Source organism: Prosopis cineraria, unplaced genomic scaffold (assembly GCF_029017545.1).
Source record: "Prosopis cineraria cultivar Desert tree isolate PC_DT_omini unplaced genomic scaffold, ASM2901754v1 PC4, whole genome shotgun sequence".
NCBI lineage: Eukaryota > Viridiplantae > Streptophyta > Magnoliopsida > Fabales > Fabaceae > Prosopis > Prosopis cineraria.
The window spans coordinates 31,820,712-31,841,246 of record NW_026555335.1 but is presented as its reverse complement, the minus strand read 5'-3'; the positions used below and the strand labels follow the sequence as shown (position 1 = coordinate 31,841,246).

The window sequence follows — 20,535 nt, the reverse complement described above, 5'->3', positions numbered from 1 at the left end:
GTTGAGAAATGTGAAAATTAGTCATTGAGAGGTCAAATTTCAGTATATGTGTATATATGTGTTATGTTATGGTCAATCAAGTGTATATGTCCTTTTGGACTTGATTCAAGGCCTTGTGTGGTCTAATGAGAGAAAGGGATCAATTTGAGTGCCTGAGTGAGTGAAATTTTTGTAAAAAGTGACTTTTTACACTCAAGTGTTCAAATTTTGATCGGACTATTAGATCATGTCCAAACCTATCTCATTAGCTAGCTTATGAGATAAGCGTCGTGTGGGCACTTGAATCACTCTGATCGAATGTTGTATGTAGAAATGGTGCATATCAGAAGTTCATTATTTTGCTGTCATTAATTTTGGACTAACACATCACGGCACATGTCATAGAAAGTTTGGGTGTGTGACTCTATGCCACATGTCATGGCACACATACTGCACGCCACGATGCATGGCTCATACTCCAACTTAATTTCTATGGTTTCTAATACATGCAATGATTGAGATGGATGTATATGATTTATTTTCATTGCGTATTGCTCTGATGCATTATGATTTGATGATTTAGCAAACAAGTCTTTGGCCAAAGCTTTTTAAACAAATTATTTGATTACTAATTGGTCTGATTAATGTGGTGATTAGGTTAACTTTCTCCTGTATCGAGTGCATATAGGAAGAGGTTACACCCCTAGTTCTTTTGTGCAATCCTCTGCCAACAAGAGGAGAAGGATAGACCTAAACACTTCTATGCTTTGTACTTTTAGGCCTACTCATGAAGAAGAAACTTTGCCTGACATTGATGCTCACATAGTAACATGGCTAGATAGAAAGTTCAAAACTCTATCTAAAGTGTTCACTATGTGTTTAGAGAAGGTGTAAAACATATATTGGACATTTTAAAAATAGAAAAGCATTTTGTATAAAATTAAAATCCATTGGATTTTTTTTTTAGAATCTCAAATCTAATGTTAATATTCTTACAACTCAAGTCAACAGCTTAGGAGAATCTTTAGATGAAATTAAAAGAATGCTTATATCTAGCTACCCTTGGATACCTACTCCTAAGCATGTCTTTGTACATACAACTGAGACCTCCTCTTAAGGTTTTAAGAAAAAGAATCTTAAATAATATGAGGTTCACAATGATTTGGGTATCCAAAATGAAGAAATTGCAAAACCAACTGAGAATCAAGATGAGTAAGCACATGTAATGACTAAAGAACTTAAGGGTAAGGAAGGTTTAATGGGTGTAGACACTAGTCTTAATGCAGTGACTACAATTGGTCAAACTTATAAAGATTTTAATGTGAAAGAAGTCACTCCAAAGCCAATTACAGAAGTTCATATACCTATCCACCACTCTAGTGTCCTTACTAAATATTTATTTGTAGATCTAATGCAAAAGAATCCTCAAGTCTTTGAGAATCTTAAGCCTCTTAGTATCTTGCTTGCTTTTAGCAAAATCATTTAGTTAGCCCCTTAGTTTTATCCTCGGCCTACTTGGGAAGAGTTAGAAATAAAGGTAAAGGCTGTAGGAATTACAACTGCTATCACTCTTCCTTTGCATATATTTACTCCTATTGATTTGTTTCCAAAGCCCCTTAATGATGATAAAAAAAAAAGGGAGAAAAAGTCTAAGAGTTTGAGCGTGGCTTTTGAGTTACAAGATGCAAAGAAATTAGAGAAAAAGAGTAAAGAAGTGCTGATGGATTTAGGTATAGACAAGCACAACAAAAAACTATTGATAAGGAAAAAAAGGAGTGCTAGAAAATTCAGACCTAACGTTTCCAAAGAAGGAGATTCTAAGTCTAAGCCTATGTTTACCACCTCCTTTAAACCCACCAAACCTTTAGCCTCTTCAAAACCACCCTTAATGCCTCACATTAACATTATCTTAGATGATTGGGTGAAAATTTTTGTGGCAATGGTTGATGCTATAAAGATCAAGAAGGGCCCTATTATTTCTAAACCCAAAAGAACCAATCCTTAGCCTTCTTTTGTTTTTCATTTGAATTGAGCTCATATTTTGTGTTTATATTTTGGTTAATACTATGTATTGCTCATATTTGTTCATTAATACAAATTCATTATTTAGTTCTTAGTTTTTTTTTTTGGTTTCTTTTACCTATTTGTAGGGGAGATAAACTCTCTCTAGAACTAATAAAGTGCATTTAGTTTTGTCATCATCAAAAAGGGGAAGAAATGTTAAACCCTAGTTTTGATAATTATAAAATAAGATAAGTTTGTATATTACAAATTTAATAATTAAGGATTAATGGTTTGTAAGTAAATTGGTTTTCTTTTCTTTAAATTTTGGCTCTCAAGTCTTATTCCCAAATAGGTACTTTTATTCTCAAATAAGTGACCTTATTCCCAAATGGGCAAGAAACACTTAAACTATTATGGTATCTATTCATATAGTGTTTCTCACTAAAGATTAAATATTTAACTTAATCCTAATCCCTTAAGGACTTTTCTTATTGCTAGAAAGGTATCTCAATTGATCTTAGAATTAAAATTTCAATTTATGAGGGCCTTTGTATTTTTTCTATGTTAAGGTCCTTATTCCAAAATAATCATGTGATTCTGGAATAGCCTATTCTTGTTTCTTTATCATTATTCCTAGGTAACCACTCTCCATTCAGGAATAGCACTCTTTATTTAGAAAAGTGGTTGCTTTTTCAAGCTATTTCTTGATATGCTATTTTGAAGTCTAGAACTTATTCAAAAATATGTTTAGCTATTTAAGAATTCCTTATTCCCAAATATAGATAGATAATCGTATGCATAAATTCCCTTCAATATAAAAGAAATATTTTAAAAAACCAATCCTATGATTCTTAATGTTCTGTTCTTCATATTTTCATAATAAGGTTGTTTATTCTAGAATAAGTATGAAGATTCATGTTTTGTTCCTTTAATTGAATTTGCATCTTTTTGAAACTCTCTTTCTAAGCATTCCTTTCACTTTATTTGAGTTCTGTTAGCTCTCTAATTATCCTAGAAACCTTTTAAATGAAACTTTAGGTGGATTAAACACTTCATAATTATTCCAAAATCCTTATTAATCTTGAATAGCCTTTGTTCTTCCAAAATAAACTCTCACCTATCTTTATTAGAACATTTATTAAAAAAGGCCATTACTTTCCTTACTTGCTGTGAAAGAGAAATTCCATCATAAAACATTGTGCCATTGCTTCTTTTTTGAAGAAAGTTTAAAAAAGAGAAGACGATGACTCTAATGACTATATTCGTGAGTCAAATAGATCATTTATTGAAGAACATATATAAAGACACATTTATGACTACAGTGAACAAGAACAAACAACTGAGTTATTTTACGGGCTATCTCATGTATTGTTTTATTTTTTTTTTTTTTGAGTTTATATTCATTAGAAGTGACCTTCATTGATTGTAAATCAAATTTTTGAGAGAGTACTTGATAGAAGTAGTTCATTCTTGGACTTACTTTATTTATCTCTATTTTATGTTCTTGAAACAAATGATCTGTAAGGGGGACCTTAAGGGAATTAATCCTTGCCTTTGTAAGGGGGAGTAATTTTGACTTTAGTATAAGTATGGGATTTTACCAACACAACCAAGAGCTCAGATTAATCTTGGTGAAGTTAGTGAAGAAAATCTCAAGTGATACTTTGGGACAGGACGTAGGCTCAAGTGGTTAGAACAAATCAAGATAAACGATCTATGTAAGTTTCTCTTCCTTACTTTCTTAAGCATTCGGTGATATCTTTTTATATCATACTTTATTATTGCATTTATTAGTCAAATTTTTATCATGCTCAATATAATGATCTTGAATTTTTAAAATACTTAAAAAAATTCGTAATTGATATTTTATTTAAATTAGTCCTATCACAAGTAGAAAGTGGTAGTTTGGCGAAACTTATGCTAGTAAATATTTTTGAAGACGAAGAGTTCAAATTCTACCAAGTAAAAGTTTGACTTTATTTTGTTTTAAATTATAGTAAAAATTTGTGCCCATCTTGCAATTTTCTCTATGCTCTATCTTGTAATTTTCCCAATTTCTTAAAGTCTAGATTTTTCTTCTTTCCTTTGCAATTTGAACTCCAAAGTAGCAAAAAATAAGGGGATTTTCATGCATTCTCTGCCTTCTCCCTTCCTCGCTACTGTCATCCATCCACAACTGGAAGCTGGATGAAACCCCTCTCCCCTACTTCTCGTTACTAGTCATTCTTCTTTGTTAGTTGCTGTTGGGCTCGTCTGTTCATCACTATTACTGTTCGAGATGCCGTCGCCATCACTGTTAGAGTCACCATCATCCACTGCTATAAGGGATTTCATTAAGGTTAGAGACTTTCCTTCTATTTTCATGTTGCTGTAAGTCTGTGCCTCCCTATCTCTGCATCATTACAATGCTTATGATTAGCCATAGAAGCTTGAATCTCTCCCTTCACCCTTCTTTGATCCTTAGGTGAGTGAATCTCACCTTCTCTCTCTTTAGTCTGATCCTGTGTATGAATGTGTTAGTGAATAAGGTTTAAATTTTTCGTTCCTCTCCTTTCTTGGTTTCCATAGGAGTATGGAAAAAGAAAATGATAAACTAAGTTTACTTCAATTTACAAGTTAGTTAATTGTTGTTGGTTGCTATTGATTAAGTTGGATAGGAGTATGATCTTTTCCTTGAGCTTGACACTAGCTTGTATGAAAGTATGTATGTATATATATATATATAAAAAATAAAAATAATAATTAGGAAATTTGATGAACTCAAGTGTTGAATAAAAAGGAAGATTAATATTGGTTTAAGGATTAAGGCCTGTGAGGTACTTGATAAAATATCTAAATGTGAGTTTGGACATATGATGGCAAGACATGTGTGGTACATATATTATTGTTGATTAAACAATTACTGGAAGACGATTAATCTCTTTAGTGGATGCTAGGAAGTTTGATTAGTTCAAATTATTGTTATAAGAGAACTTTTAGAAAAGAGAATTAGAGTGAAAAAGGGATAGTATATATTTGAACATGGATACACTTAAGGTATTTGTAAAAAGGCTTAAGAGAGACTAGATTCTAATTGAGTAGTTAACTATGACTAAATACTAGAGAGAAATCTTTATGTATAGATTATGGTCTCAAGATACTCTAAAGTTGTTATAATTAACTACTAGTTGAGTTAACTTTGGAAGGGAATTTATGTGAGATGAGTAAAGGTCATTAACTAATTTTCTATATATATACTTTTATAGGATGTTGAGAAGAAGAGCAACTTTTTAGAAGTTCAAAAAGGAAAAACTTTGGATTTTGGGAGCTTGACAGGTAAGTGGATAGCGTCCCAACTGATTTTTCAACAAAAATTTCCTTTACTACAATAGTACATTTTTTATGCAAATTGTTTTTGTAACAACGATGTGGTTATTGAGTAGTTTGTTTATTAAACTTCTTTATTTTGCGAAATTACCTTTATCAATTTTGAAATTTTAATTAATTAATAAATATAAGTTCAGACTTTGATTATGAGATTTCATTCTATTAAATATTGGATTGATACAGAGAATGATTCATGCCAGTTTGACTTTGAAAATAAAAATTTTATTGTGAAAGTGATGGTTTTCTTGCATGTTTGAACATGAATTTAAAGGGGACTTTATACAAAACACTGGTTGCTAATGACAGTTCCGTTAGCCCTTAACGTGCCATGGTTCACTTAGTTAGCAGGGTGCTTATAAGAGGTACTAGTCTCGTGCGATGGCAATACACATGGAAATTCGTGAGCATTGTACTCATGTTTGATTTCGTGGCTTTGAGCCGTATTTAGTTAGCATTACCCTCATGGATTGTGTGTCCATGTTTGTTTCGTGGCTTCAACTGTATTTACTTACTTACCTTCGTGGACTGTGTGTCCACGTTTGTCTTTATGGCACAAGCCACGTTTGGATTATTTAACCTCATGACTTATGTGTCCACGTTTGTTAATTGTTTCGATAAGTCCCTATGATTATGAATCTGATTATTTGGTGATTTTATATCCTATTGATTTTTATTTAGTAATTTATTTACAAGTATTTATTTCATTTATGTGACTTCTTAAAAATCAAATGATATTAACATTTGCTATGATAATTCAATAGTTTAAGATTTTATTCAAAATTTTATAAAGTCATTTTATTTTGAAGTTTATAAATTTTTTTTGTGGAAATTGTTATCTCTTTAACTTACATGATTATTTTAAACTTTTCTTTTTATTCATGTTAAATTATTTATTGTTGGAACGTTATTTACTGAAAAATTATTTTGGCCTCAGATAGCACAATTGACGATGTATGTCTTGCTTACCAATGATTGATGTTTGCAGAATAGAATGGAGGTTTGTTCTGTAAATATATCTTATAGATGTAAATATGAAATTTATGTATTATGTCATGAGATATATAATTAAGTGCTCCACATAACTTATAATTAGAATCCTTAGTTTATTATACATTTTGTCTGCTGGCTAGAAGGAGTCGAGCTCCTGATGGATATAATGTTTAAGGAAAATTTTTGTGATGCAGAATTTTTAAGAGATCCTAATTACAAAGGAGGTTCCATCAAAATTTTTACAAAAATGTTGAAATAATTATTATAATGACTAGTATCAATAGTATTAAAATGTCAGTGTAAAACTAATTACATTTTAATTAAATGAAATAAACCTTGAATTTTTGGCTTACGCGATGCATGATGTGGTTCACTTCCTATGCCGATCACCCCTATTTTTGGGGCGTGACACTCAATTCATCCCTTCTTAGGTGAATTTTCAAGTTAGTTAGGGTTAAGTTGAAGTACTAAATGCAGCAGGAGAAGAGTAGTTAAGTGGACGTGGGTTAGGAAGTTCTAATGGAGAATAGCAATTGTAGAGCACTTCCCTCATATTTCGTTAGAAATTCATATTTCTATATCTCGTATTCTAAAAATCATGCGACGTGTCTCTATAGAAAAGGACCAAATTTGAATAACATATGTGATTATTTAAATAACATAACTCAAATACTTTCCCAAGATATTGTGTTTCAAATGTCAAATCTACATATTCAAATATCTAAAACTACATGTTCTATAATGCATCCAAGTATGAAATTTTCATAATTCAAAACATGTTATTGCAGCAACATGGATGTTCCTTACATATTATTAAAAACTAATTGCATATAGTGGAACACTAGTTACATATGACTAAAGCCCCTTATAACTAGTTCTTTACAATGCATCCAAGTATGAAATTTTCAAAATATCAAAACATGTTATTTGAATAACATGGATATTTCTTACATATTATTGAAGCTCAATTGCATATAGTGGAACACTAGCTGCATATGACTGAAGCCCCTTGCATCTATTGTTCTACAATGCATCTAGGTATGAAATTTTTAGAATATCAAAACATGTTGTTTGAATAACATAGATATTCCTTGCATAGTATTGAAACCCAATTGCATATAGTGGAACATCAACTGCATATGACAATGCCCAACGATCAATATCACCATGATCTTTAATCTACTTGCCAAACTAAGAGTTAAAGGAATGCATATTGGTCATTGCTCTATCAAACTCACCATCAAGTTTATCATATGCAATTGCATCCAACAATTTCAATGTATCCTCCTTCCTCATAGTAGTATTGATTCTAGCACCTTAAAAAACTTCTCCATATTCTATATGAAAGTTTTCTTTCATGTGCCTATAGCACTAAGCATGCCTCTCACTCTTAAGGATGGTTCTCACAATATGTATTATTGCATTGTGCCTGTCCAATACTCTTGTAACTTCCATATTTCCTACAATGTCTTTAATGTTATGCATAAACCAAGTGCATTCCTCATTACTCTTCTCATTCACAATGACATATGAAATATGAAAATGCTCATTATCAACATTATGTGCAAAAGCAGACAACATAGTACCTCGATGTGGATTACTTAAGTGACACCCATCAATATACAATACAAGCTGACAACCATTCAAGAATCTTTCTATACAACATCTATATGATATGAACAGCCTTTGAAATTTAAGGTTGATTGATGTTGCCTATTTAGCCACAATTGTTGGGTCAACTTCCACTAGTCTTTGGCAAAACCAAGGAATCAACATATAAATTGGACAAGAGATCATTGTATATTGACCAATGATCTCTCTTTTTCTTTCCATGCTTTATTATAAGACAATGAAAGACTATAATCCCTATATAAGTCTCACCTTTCTCATTTCATGCCTTATCCAATAAACACCTCAAACCATCTTTGATGACAGTTGAAGCCAACATAAAGGTGAATTTCCAACAAATTATGAGATTATCCTAGGCTAAGTGAATGTGATCATTATATTCTTGAACGAATGCACACATAAGAACTTTGAATTATGACTCATTACATAAGTGATTATCTTCCATGGACACCTATTAATTATGCACTTTGCTATCATATTTCTTGCATGATTCTTGACATACTTGTATGCAAACTTGTGTGCCAAATTATACTCGTACAATGATCCCTTGAATATGCCTATATTGTTGAATGTTTGATCCAGACTTAAAAGCAAGTCCTTCTACTTAGCTGCACCATGCCCAAGAAAAGAAGCAGGTGCACTTTAAATTAAACATGTAAGATCTTAATTTCCTTTACTTGATGAAAATCCAACAATGGATAATTCAAATGAGATTTCTATACAATCTAATTTTTGTGAATTTAGCATAGGTTCAACTTCATTTTTACACTCATTTACACCTTCTACTATATAAATATGTGTAGATTTTTCATTAAATTCAACTTGTTGAACTCCTTCATCATCTTTCAAGTTTACCATAGTAGTTTCATCTAATTCTTGCAATCCTTTAAGTTCACGCCCAAAACATGAACATATTTTTCTTCTTAACTCATCATTGATATTGAAGTATTTACTATCCTTCTATTTGCTTTACCACCAATATATTGCACCCTCCCTTCATTAATAGCAATGTTTCCACATATATGAAAGAAACAGAATATTTTTTTCAATTCCTTACTCATAAGAATGTCATATACATTTGCAATTTTCAACGTGCAAGGAAAAAAAAACATTCATTAGCAAAAAATTACAACATCATTCTATTAAATTCTAGATTAGGTGTCACTAACCTCTATAATCTGAGAAAATACACTTATGGGAGGAGCAAACGGTAAAGCAAATACTTGGTTCTACCTCTTTCGTCAAGAATCTGAAACTTAGGCAATCAAACTCCACTATCACCGAACAAAAAATGAAAATCACAGAATATTTCACCATCATCATCGAACACTCAATAAATTGACCTCACAAAGTCATGAACTTGGTTGTTAGACTCAAAGCTTCATCGGATAGAATCGAATGTTGTTTGCAGATGATCGCGTGCACCTGAGGAGCTTTCTTCACGTGCGTTTCTTTTTCTTTTTCTTTTTTTTTTTTTTCCAAATGTAATCAGAGCAAAATTGTCATTATGCAAGTTTGATTCAATGCTGGAGAAGGACCATGTTTCAAAAATTCTTCGAAGTCCTTATCAGCAAATAAAATCCTGGTGAGGTTGTTTTGGGCAATTTTCTTGAAGAAAAACATAAACCCAGATAAGAAATTTCTACAGATTTGATAATTAGAGGGAGTAATGACAGTCTCAGTACGAGAGACTCTCCTTTTCTCGTTTTTGAAAGACAATGCATGCTACTTGCGTTTCTGGTATAATCATGGCCTCAAGGATGATCGACTTTACCTAATTATTCCAAAAAAAATAGCAAGAAGTCAATTTTGGGTTCATAGACTTTATTATAACTTTAAAAGTTTCACACTCAGACATCAATTTTAAATGTAAAGGACTTGATTTCTTCCCACCAATTTTGTTTTTTCTTTTTTGCAATGGGCCTCCGCTAAAATAATGAACCATTCAGATCTAGTTTAACAGTATAGATTAATTTATATTTTTTTAAAACTAACAAATCTAAATCTTTAGGATCAGTCCAATGGTCCACAAAAGTGATTTAGAGGGAGTAAGATAAATCAATAATCTTAATATATCAATAATTATGAAGTATAAAATTTACAGCAATTTGTAGTAGTCACAAGTGAATTTTTATCTCCCCCCATTTTTGTTCAAATGTCTAACGTCCATATACTAATTCTTCTAAACATTTTATCTAAAATTGTTGATTTTATCTTAATTAATCATCATCCATACGTCATGGGGTTTTATTCTAGTTTCTCAAATTTCATGTAGTGTATCAAACTCCACAAAACTCACTTGGTTAACTACTAAGAAAGGGTAAACAAAACAATAATATGAAAATCCTACTCATTGACGTATAGGGTGCAAAATTGTTAACCCAAATCAAACTGAATCTCCTACCAAGAAAAAGGTACTGAAAATCAAACTAATCATTAAATCAGTTACAGCATTGATTCAAAAGTTAATGGTCAAAATTATAATCAAACCATAAAACAAGTAATAGACAAAACATTTTATTAACCTAGTTAACACATTGGTTTAATAATTTACAGGTCGATTCGGATTTCCATGCCATGGAAAAGATACAGTAACCTATGACATTGATAACCATTTTCTAAACAAATCCAAGATTATATTCTCAAATCAAGCCCCATGCAAATCGGCTTCATAAAACGAAGCATCTGTATCAAAAAAATGGAAGAAAGAAAGCTATAACATAGAAGCATTTGAATGAAATCGGAACACAGTTTGGGGGAATGCTAATCAAGATAAACCAAGAGGCCGTTTGATCTGTCTGTCAACAGCGGCTAAAATGATGAAGGAAATAGCTGCTGCAGAACGGAGCCAATGGATTGAGATGCTACAAAGAATCAGTTGTCTTCTTCAACAGAAGCAAACAGTAGCGATGCATTTGTTCCTCCAAAACCAAAAGAATTTGACATTGCTACTCTTATTGGCATCTCCTTTGAAGAGGCCAAAGGCATGAAATTATCATTGAACACAGGATCTGGCTTCGTTAGATTAAGAGTTAACGGAGCAATTCCCTGCAAACAGGAACCACCCTAGTAGATTAAGTATACAGGAATTGCCTAGCGCACAAGAAACTGTGTCGAGAAAGCTTACATGGTGTACAGCCAAAACTGAAAAAATTGCTTCAACAGCTCCAGCGGCACCGAGCAGATGACCAATAGCACCCTGAAATTAGGTTTATAAAGAAAGTCATGGGCCTGATCCAACATGCTTTGGAAGAAAGATGAATCATTAATATTCATTCTAACATTAAAAAAAAAATGTACAAATTGGCATCACGACCCTCAGCTACAAGAAAGCTTGTCTAAGAAGTCATTAACAATCTGAGTACTTGGCCAATCAAATAAGAAAAGCATATAACTTGTTGGTCGTATAGCTTGAATTCTCATATACAGTACCTTTGTTGATGAGAAGGCCAAAGCACCCGAGGTTGCATGATCAGAGAACATGGTTTTAATAGCATTTGCCTCTATTGCGTCCCCTGCATGACAGAAAATGGTGAGATAGTTTTTAAACGCACCAACATCCATAGAACTATTCCAAAATCCAAAGATTCAAGATCAAGTTGCATTGCAGCAATATGTAAAAGTCCAAATAACTTGCCCAGAAGCGTAGATGTGGCATGTGCATTTATGTAATCCACTTCGGAGGAATGAAGACCTGACTGCAATTCAATAGAAAGCAGTTTTAAGAAACAATTTTATATTATAAACTACGTCAGGCAACAAAAACAACACATTCAAGAACAAAAATTTAGCTCTGAATCATTATGGCTATATTCTATACTAAATAAACATCTCAAATGTTCTCAAATAATAAATACAACAAAAATATCAAAATACCCACATTTAAACACCAATTTTAACAACTCTAGTCATCCCATATACAAACAAGAATATGAAAAAGTTCATCATAACATGGCATAAAATGTTTCCTGAACTTAATTATCTTGAAAAATATTAGAAATAAGGGGGGGAAGTGCACCTTTAGTCTTTTAATTTTAAACCAGCTTTTAGTTTGATCCCTTAATTTTATAAAGTGTTTTTTTAGTTCTCGAAGCCCAACACCAATAATACTTGGTCTTAGTAACTGTAAATGCCAACCTTGCAATTTTAAATGCCCACAAAACATTATCAAGTGTTGACATATTAAGTTAATTTTTAAAAAATAAAAATGATTGGATTGAAAGATCATTTTTTGAGAATTCTCTGTTAGTATTTAACATTGCAACGTTGGTATTTTCTATTAATGAAATTAACAGTATTAGGATTAGAAAACTGAAAGGCTTCTTTATTAATAAATGGATCAAATTAAAACCTTGTGTAAAGTTAGAGAACCCAAAGTACACTTCTACCAAGAAAAAATGTCTCTACATTGCATCCATGTAACACTAACACACAACCAATTCATGGAGAAGAGAGACGAGAACAACAGGGTCGGTTCACCCTGCAGGAAGTGCAGCGCAACCAGATATGCCGCTGCCCATATAAATATAATCATGAAAAGTGTGACAGCTCAGCCAACAAACAAATAAAATATATATATATAACTAAATTATTATAGGATTAAAGGAGACCTGTTTCAAAGCACGTGTCATGGCCAAAATGGCACCTCTCCCATCAGTAGGTGGTTGAGTAATATGATATGCATCACCTGACAGATAGCATTATAAAAACTCAATACTTCTGAAAATTTTTGGACAAAAAAAAGACTTCTAAAAATAATACCGTTGAGTAATTTCTATATATCATGTAAGAAACTACCTGACATCCCATAGCCACGAACCTCTGCATAAATTTTTGCTCCTCGGCTTTTTGCATGCTCAAATTCCTTTCCATTAAGGGGAACAAGCAAATCAAACAATTCAGATCAAGATTATATACAACATAAAATGATACAGATGAGGGTAAAGGATGCATGAAATTTTCTTTTTAACAAACCTCCAAGATCAAGACACCAGCGCCTTCGCCTATCCTGGAGAAGAGTATGACTTTAGATCATGATGAGAAACAAGGCAAACAAAGAAGCCCCCCGTTCAATACTATAAAGGTAAAAATACATTAAAAAAAATGAATGAATAAATAGAAACAGCTTTACAATGTATTTATACATACACAAAACCATCTCGGCCACTATCAAAGGGTCGTGAAGCTTCTTGTGGGACTGTGTTATACTTTGTAGTCAAAGCCCGAGATCTAAAACTCTCAAACATTAGATGACAAAGAAATAGATGTAAATAAAAAAGAAAAGGCAGTTGAAAAAGGATACAGGGTACCACTCATGATTCAGTAAAAAGTTAACCTGCAAAATCCTGTTATTGATAAAGCATCAATGCTGGCCTCTGTGCCTCCGGCCACCATAATATCTGCATCCCCAAATTGAATCATCCGCAATGCATCACCAATGGAATGTGCTCCAGTAGCACATGCAGTAACTGATGCATGATTTGGACCCTACATCCACAAATAAGCAGCTATCTCTGAATTATTCGAGCTAGTAATGATCTGAAAGGTTATAATGTGATAAGGTATGTTGGGAAACACAGCTAGGAAAAATAACTCTATTAAGAAAATATCAGCAAGGATATCCAAGGTTACAAATGATAATCTCGTCTATATCAGACATCCATGTCTTAGGGCTATTTACAAGATAATCAAGGAATCAAATAAATCAGGAACTAGCTAGAAAATAGAAAACGTCCCAACAAACCTGAACATTTGCCCTCAACTAACTTAGCGGACCATTTTATTGACTGACTAGTCCTACATTTCCTCAAAAGAACAGAAAATGAAACAGAAAAATAAATCAGAAAATTATTCAAATATTAGTTGTGCTTCTGACGTATCCTCTTTCTGTGGCATGTGACTAAATGCCTCTTGTTGCCATCATCATGTAAAACATCACAGTAATAGATCTACAACAGTCATCTTTTCTGCATTATTGAGCCCAGAACTGTTGTTAGCAACCTTACAATTGTCCAACCAAGAGAGACAATGCTTACGTGAGTACCCAAATGTTAAACCTCATTTACATTTAATTTACCCATTAAGTATTTACAAATTAACCATGCATGTAAGATAGTTTTATCTAGAACTTTAAATCATGAAGGCAACCTATTTTTATCATGACTGTATGTGTGAATTACCAAAAAAAAAAATGAATTTAAATGTTAATTTTTAATGTCAAAAAAAAAAAGCTACAGAATCTAAGATTACATTGTCAATGACACAATTAAATATTACTAAACAGGAGATATAGAATTTTACATCAAACGGCTTCTAGATTTACAATATCCTTGAACCTATGCTACCCAAATCTTAAGTTGTGAGCTTCCCCTTCAATGAGCTTCTCAAAAACAAAGGCATAAGAAGTATAATCATCCCATGTAAGAAGCACCATGAATTATTATATCCTCAAAGAAGAAAAGGGTGTTAGAATATACCATTCTAATCAGTCAGGTGCAGGTGTTCAGCTATCTAGAAAGAAGGAACCTCTTTTAAACTCATTAACATGAGGTTTCTGATCTCCGTTTTTATCATTTTAAGGAGTTCTTTTCTCTTTGCCCTCATCAGCTGTGTCTAATGTGTGCCTGAGCCCAAAAATAATATTTTATTCTGATACTAATCATGACTAGTCATTGTTCATAGAAGCATCTCTTTTGACATGTGTTTAACATGGCCTGTATAGGTATGGTCGTGCTTTGTAGAATAGGAACCATGGAAGGGGGGAAAATATTTTCAATTCAACAAAAGGTGTTGCTTGAACACAATACATAATTAAGAATCTTCCTTTGTTCCTGAAATTCATGTCTAGATAATATAGTATTTGAATCATGAAGCACACCAAAAACCATGATTCAGTTATAAAAATGAGCACACCTGGAGCCCATATTTCATGCTCACATGACCTGATGCCATGTTGATCAGTATCCGTGGAATAAAAAATGGACTAAGCCGACGAATGCGCTGTACAAGGAACATGGGAAAAAATTGTTAACATTTATGAAACTTTATTTTGAGTCACAAAATTTGACTTTCATAACAGGAAGCACTGGGAGACACATGAAATAAGGAAATATTCTAAACAAACCTTCTCACAAATCATCTGTGCAGCATCCAAGATGTCACTGATGCTTCCAATTCCTCCACCAATAGAAGCGCCCTGATATTATGTCAAACAAATAATACTAACTCGTGACTAATATGACCAGGAATCATTACTCATAGACAAACATTTCTTACCGTTCTTTCCTTTTGCTCCTGTTCAGTGGGAAACCAATTGGAATCTTTAAGAGCTTCATCAGCAGCACATAGTGCATAGGCTATAAACCTAGCAATTGATCTATGCTCCTAAGATAAGTATCAATACTACAATGACATCAATGAGCACAATAGAAATTCAGGTCCAGCATGCATCAGCAAAAGATGGTAATATATCACATCAGCACAAGTTTCGTTAAGAAAGGAACATTCTCATTCCAACATTAAAAGAGTACTATCAAGGGATTTATCAGATTTTATAATTTCATCAAAAAAATGCAAGGATACTACAGGGCTTTCATTATTCAAAGAATAATATTATACAAAATAATTAAGTCCTATCTTAGAAAGCGTATGTTACAGTTGTTTGTATTCTAGCACGTTCAGGTTAGGACTTGGGAAGAATAAATTGAGCAATCCCATTTTATAAACATCATGCTATCAAAAGGAAAAGCAATGTGGCAGGTTGACACATATAGCTGCATGTGTACAAGAGCAATCTTGTGATTCATCTTTAAACATTTATTGTTAAACCTCTAGTACAGTAGTGGCTTCAGATCAGGAGAAATGCTAAACTGCAAATTCTTTCTGCATCCTGATCAGACAGATGTAATTAGCATTTATGTTGTGTTAGAATTACCCATGGCCAAAATAAACCGCTGAAATTTAATAACACAACTCTCTAATTTGTTAACCATTGGCAAAAGAACATCTGCAATGTAAGTTGGTCAAAACAATTTAAAATCATAAAAAAAAAATATAGTAACATAGTACATCAAATTGAACATGACAAGCACAATAAAACCAAGCCAGGTCTTCCATTCACCTTAGAATTGAGCCATATTTCCTCATTAAATTCTCCTGGGTTGGTTCCAGCTGGCACAATTGCCGCAACTTTTGATGTCAACTGATCAAATGTATTCAACTGAGTTTCTCTATTGAAAGCATTCATCTTCAGATCTTCTAAAGTTAATGCCCTTATCCCACATTGCCCTTCAAGTAGGTTATTCCATGTTGTTTCTACTCCAGAACCAAGTGGAGTCACCATGCCCATGCCTAAAAATCAAGGAAATTTTAGCATTGCACTGCCACTACAGCAGAAGACCAATTCATTTGAATTTTATTCTCCAAAATCAGCTCTTTGTTCAACATGAAGTGAACTAGATTGAATGATTCAGGGAAATAGAATGCGCCACAAAAGGAGAAACGGAGCAAACAAAAGGAGACATGGAGAAAACAAACTGTAGAATTAGAAGGATTTCTTCAAAGCTACAACCCTTAATTTCCTGAACCAACATCGAACTATTAAGCTTGAGCAAGGAAACTTTCATTCATATAAATCCAATAGAATATGATAAATACAGATATATTGATGACCTACTACAATACATCAATCTCATCACAATTGAAACTACAATTAATTCCCCTATGAATTTGGTGTCCTGAAGTTTTTAAATGAAGAAGCAGAGCATAATCAACAAAGGCTGTAAACACAAATGAAAAAGAAATTGATAAACATAATAGGAGAAGGAGAAAGACAAACCAGTAACAACAACTCTTCGAGAAGAAACAATAGGAGGAGGAGCAAAACCTCTACTACTGCCAGAAGATAAAGAAAAGCTTCGGCAAAACTGGATGCCAGAAGCCACGAAAGATCTACGTGAAACAAGCAAAGCCATGTTCAACCACAATTGCGAGACTAGTCTGCCCCAACTATGTCCATCATATTCTGTTATTTGAGTGCATATAATATTAAATTCAGAACAGGAAACACAATAGAAGCCTATACAACAACAATGAAATACAATAATAAATCTGACAATAACTAAAAGCCAGAGCACAAAATCGATTAAAACGAGAGAAATCGAAGATGATGACCAAGTAAAGAGAAAGAAATCAAGCAACAACTGTGCAATAGCAAGCATTGCCGGCGGCAAGGTGGTTCCACTTAGGTGGAAGCTGACGACCTTCCTCCCACTTCAGTTCGAGAAGAGAGGCGTGACGAAATCCAGACTCCACTGCTACTGCCAAGCACGGAGACGGATCAGCAGAGAATACTGATAATTTTTTTTTTTAATACTGACAAAACAAAATGACAACGAACAGGCCAGTTAGAGATTCCGCCGGCCCGAGTTCAAGTTGGCCCCGAGAAGCATGAACCTGTTAAGAAGTCTGAAGCTCAATCGTACCAATTCCGGGTTCAGGATCGGGTAGCCCAAAAGGTTGTTTACTTTGTTTTTCTGGATAATGAAATTTTTAAATTCTCAAATTTGTCTCAATTTAATTTTTATTGATTTATCCATTTACATGTGTATGTTTTAGCATGTTAAATTGTGTTTTAACTTATAAATGATGTGATTTGCAAAATGATTCATGATAGATGTTATGAAAATGATTTAAAAAACAATTATGACTTCTTTTACTTATAAGAGTTCATTTCAGTAAAAGAGGACAATCTTTTATAATATAGCAAACCAAAATTGAAATCTTTAAAGGAAAAGGTATTCACATTTAGTGCTTGATTATGTCTCAAATAAAATTACCTCTAATAAAAAAAAATACCTATAAACAATTAAAAAAAACTGTAGTTTGCTTATGCATGTTACAATAATTAAATGTTATGAAGATGTGAGATCTCACTATTATAAATATTTTTGTAGTCATTTTATTATTCTCAACTTTCAATGGGCTTTTAATGTTAATTGCATTATGGGGTCAAAAGTCTCTTAGCTTAGTGACATCTCACACCTCTTAAAAGAAGAAAATTATGAGTTCAATACCTCACATGGTAAAAGGATGGAATATGTGTGAGTGTGATAAGTGTGTGCTGCTTCTCTTTTAAGGGAAGGATCACCCTTTCTTATGGGAGAAGGGTTAAGTATGTAGAAGTGTGTGTTAGTGTTTGACCCATTCCCAAAAAGAAAATTGTGCTATGAGAACTTGGATATAATTCTCTTTTCATTATGTGCTTGAGTTATGAAATGGGTTAATTTGGATTGTTTAAATTGCCTACAGTGTATCATGCAGGTAATGATCAAACTATGAGACCCAAATTTCTCCTGAAAATGATCTTTTAACTTGTAATTCTACAAGAGCATAGACATAATCAGCAGATTATTTTAGAGCATCTAGAATAATAGCATTAATTGCAGCCATGTGGTTTTTTTTTTCCTTGATGAAATAACAAATAGTTCAAATATAGTTAAAAAGAAAAAAATGAAAATGAAATATAAAAGCGAGAAATTAAAGAAAAAAGAAAAAAGATGGAAACACATCCGCTTGAATGGAGATCGATTTAAAGCTTTATACATAAACCATATTGATGTTGGGAAGTAGAGAAGGAATGTCCCTTGCTATCCCTAAGCTAACATCTCTAGCTGAGAGTTTATTGAAGAAACAATTCGACTAACATAGGAGGATGATATCTTGCAAACAAAGATTCCTTGAATTAGGAGTGGCATATATAACTCATAGCAAAGCAAATCAAAGGCATAGAACCTAAAAGTTTCTCTCAGGGTAAAAGACTTACATTTTGATCGAGTGAACCTAATGAAGAACAAGAATGTCAATTATTATGAAAGTACTCCTCTTTTTCCTAGTATAGATGAAGTACCATTCTAATCCATATAATGGAGAAAATCTTCTTCTATTAAGGGAGTTTGTTAGATTATGTAAGACTGCCCTTACTAAACCACAATTAAACTCTAAAATCCAAGTTGATCATGTTAATGCCTAAGATTACCAAGTTTTGTAAAATTTACATAATTAGCGATCCCAAGTTTTCAAAGTTCAAACTACTCCAATATCCTTTTATAATTCAAAAATCAAAGTAAAATAACTTTACAAGAGCATGCGATATATATTTGTGATAAAGCATTTGCAAAAATGGTTGGAAAATTGCAAACATAGGTATGATGCGGCATATTGCAAACATGCCATGGCATGTTTGCTTCTGTACCATATACTGCATATTGCATGAATTTGACAACAAATTTGCTGTTAATGACAGCTCCTTAGGCGAACTTCCAACACATTCATTTCTTTGTTTGATGTCTGATTAAGAAAATTTAGAAATCACATAAAGCTTTTTTTGAGCTCTATCTAATAACATTGATTTCACATTCAAATTATTTTTTCAATCAAAGTTGGATACCCATTTTCGAACTCATTCCATTTTACCATTAACACACAACTTAGGTGTCCCACTTCCTATCCAAGTACTAGAAGCTCACACAACCTTTAGATCACACTCAATGAACTTTAAAGAATTTATGCAACACACCATGACAAATCAATCGCACACATATCACATTTTCAATTCTCAGCCCCTTACTCACAAACACATAAAGGGGAGCCTAATTTTCATAAATAATCACAATTCATAATACTCATACATTTATGCATCTCTCTGTTTGCACTAGTATTTTGGCCATATTTGATCTTTATAACCACATTACATACAACCCAGGATGCAAAATACCCATTCCAATCAATTTTGCAATTAGTGATCATATGATAACCTAGTTGGCAAATATCAATCAAAATACATATAAATAAATCTATAAGGTCTACAGTTAGGATTAACAGAATCCTATGCCTCAAATTGTTTCCCTTGTTCCTATTTTGATAAGCTAATCCTTGTAATATTAAAAGAAAGAGGAGTAAGTATAGCTACACAGTATCTAAGGTCAATCTAACCTATGCAAATGCATGTCAATTAATTATAAGGATGCAAATGGTAATTACATAACTTTCACAAGTATATTTGATTTTCAAAATATTGCTACAACCACAATATTAACAATCACGTGACCAGGCACAAACATATATCAAAATTCATTTCAATATTAAGCATTTAACACATGTAGAGTCGTAACACTAACAATCATGTACCTTTATACTAAAAAAAACACTTTTTACACCGGCTCCGCATATAACCAGTGTAAAAACTACTTTCTACACTGCTTGTCATATGAACCGGTGTAGAAAGTTGGGTATTATTTCTAAATATAAAAATTAAAAAAATTATTTACTTTCTACGCTGGGTATTTAAAATACTTGGTGTAGAAAGTTTTCAATTTTTAAAAAATTATTGACTATCTACACCAATTGTTTATAATTGGTTTAGAAAGATTAAAATAAATTTTAAAACTTAATATTTTTAAAAATTAATAATTTTTCTACCCACGCTTTTATGTTTAACGAGTGTAAAAACATAACATTAAAGATTAAACCCACCAGCTCCCTTTCTTTAAAATCTCTTCGCTGCCCTTG

General features: G+C 32.6%; 1 protein-coding gene across 2 annotated transcripts; it reads right to left on the bottom strand.

The window, feature by feature from the left end:
- Positions 1–10,462: 10,462 nt before the first annotated feature.
- Positions 10,463–17,364, bottom strand: LOC129309042 (3-oxoacyl-[acyl-carrier-protein] synthase, mitochondrial). Of its 2 annotated transcripts, none has more exons than XM_054950385.1 (15): positions 17,170–17,364; positions 16,805–16,990; positions 16,088–16,317; positions 15,244–15,351; positions 15,092–15,163; positions 14,881–14,967; positions 13,304–13,455; positions 13,117–13,197; positions 12,943–12,976; positions 12,766–12,832; positions 12,579–12,655; positions 11,606–11,666; positions 11,401–11,483; positions 11,096–11,167; positions 10,463–11,016 (listed from the first exon to the last, which is right to left on the bottom strand). In XM_054950385.1, the coding sequence occupies exons 2-15, from the start codon at positions 16,938–16,940 to the stop codon at positions 10,843–10,845; spliced, it is 1,434 nt and encodes a 477-aa protein (XP_054806360.1). In that variant the 5' UTR covers positions 16,941–16,990; positions 17,170–17,364; the 3' UTR covers positions 10,463–10,842. The 2 variants fall into 2 exon arrangements, with proteins under 2 accessions (XP_054806360.1, XP_054806359.1); XM_054950384.1 differs by having other exon boundaries at positions 17,140–17,363.
- Positions 17,365–20,535: the final 3,171 nt, after the last annotated feature.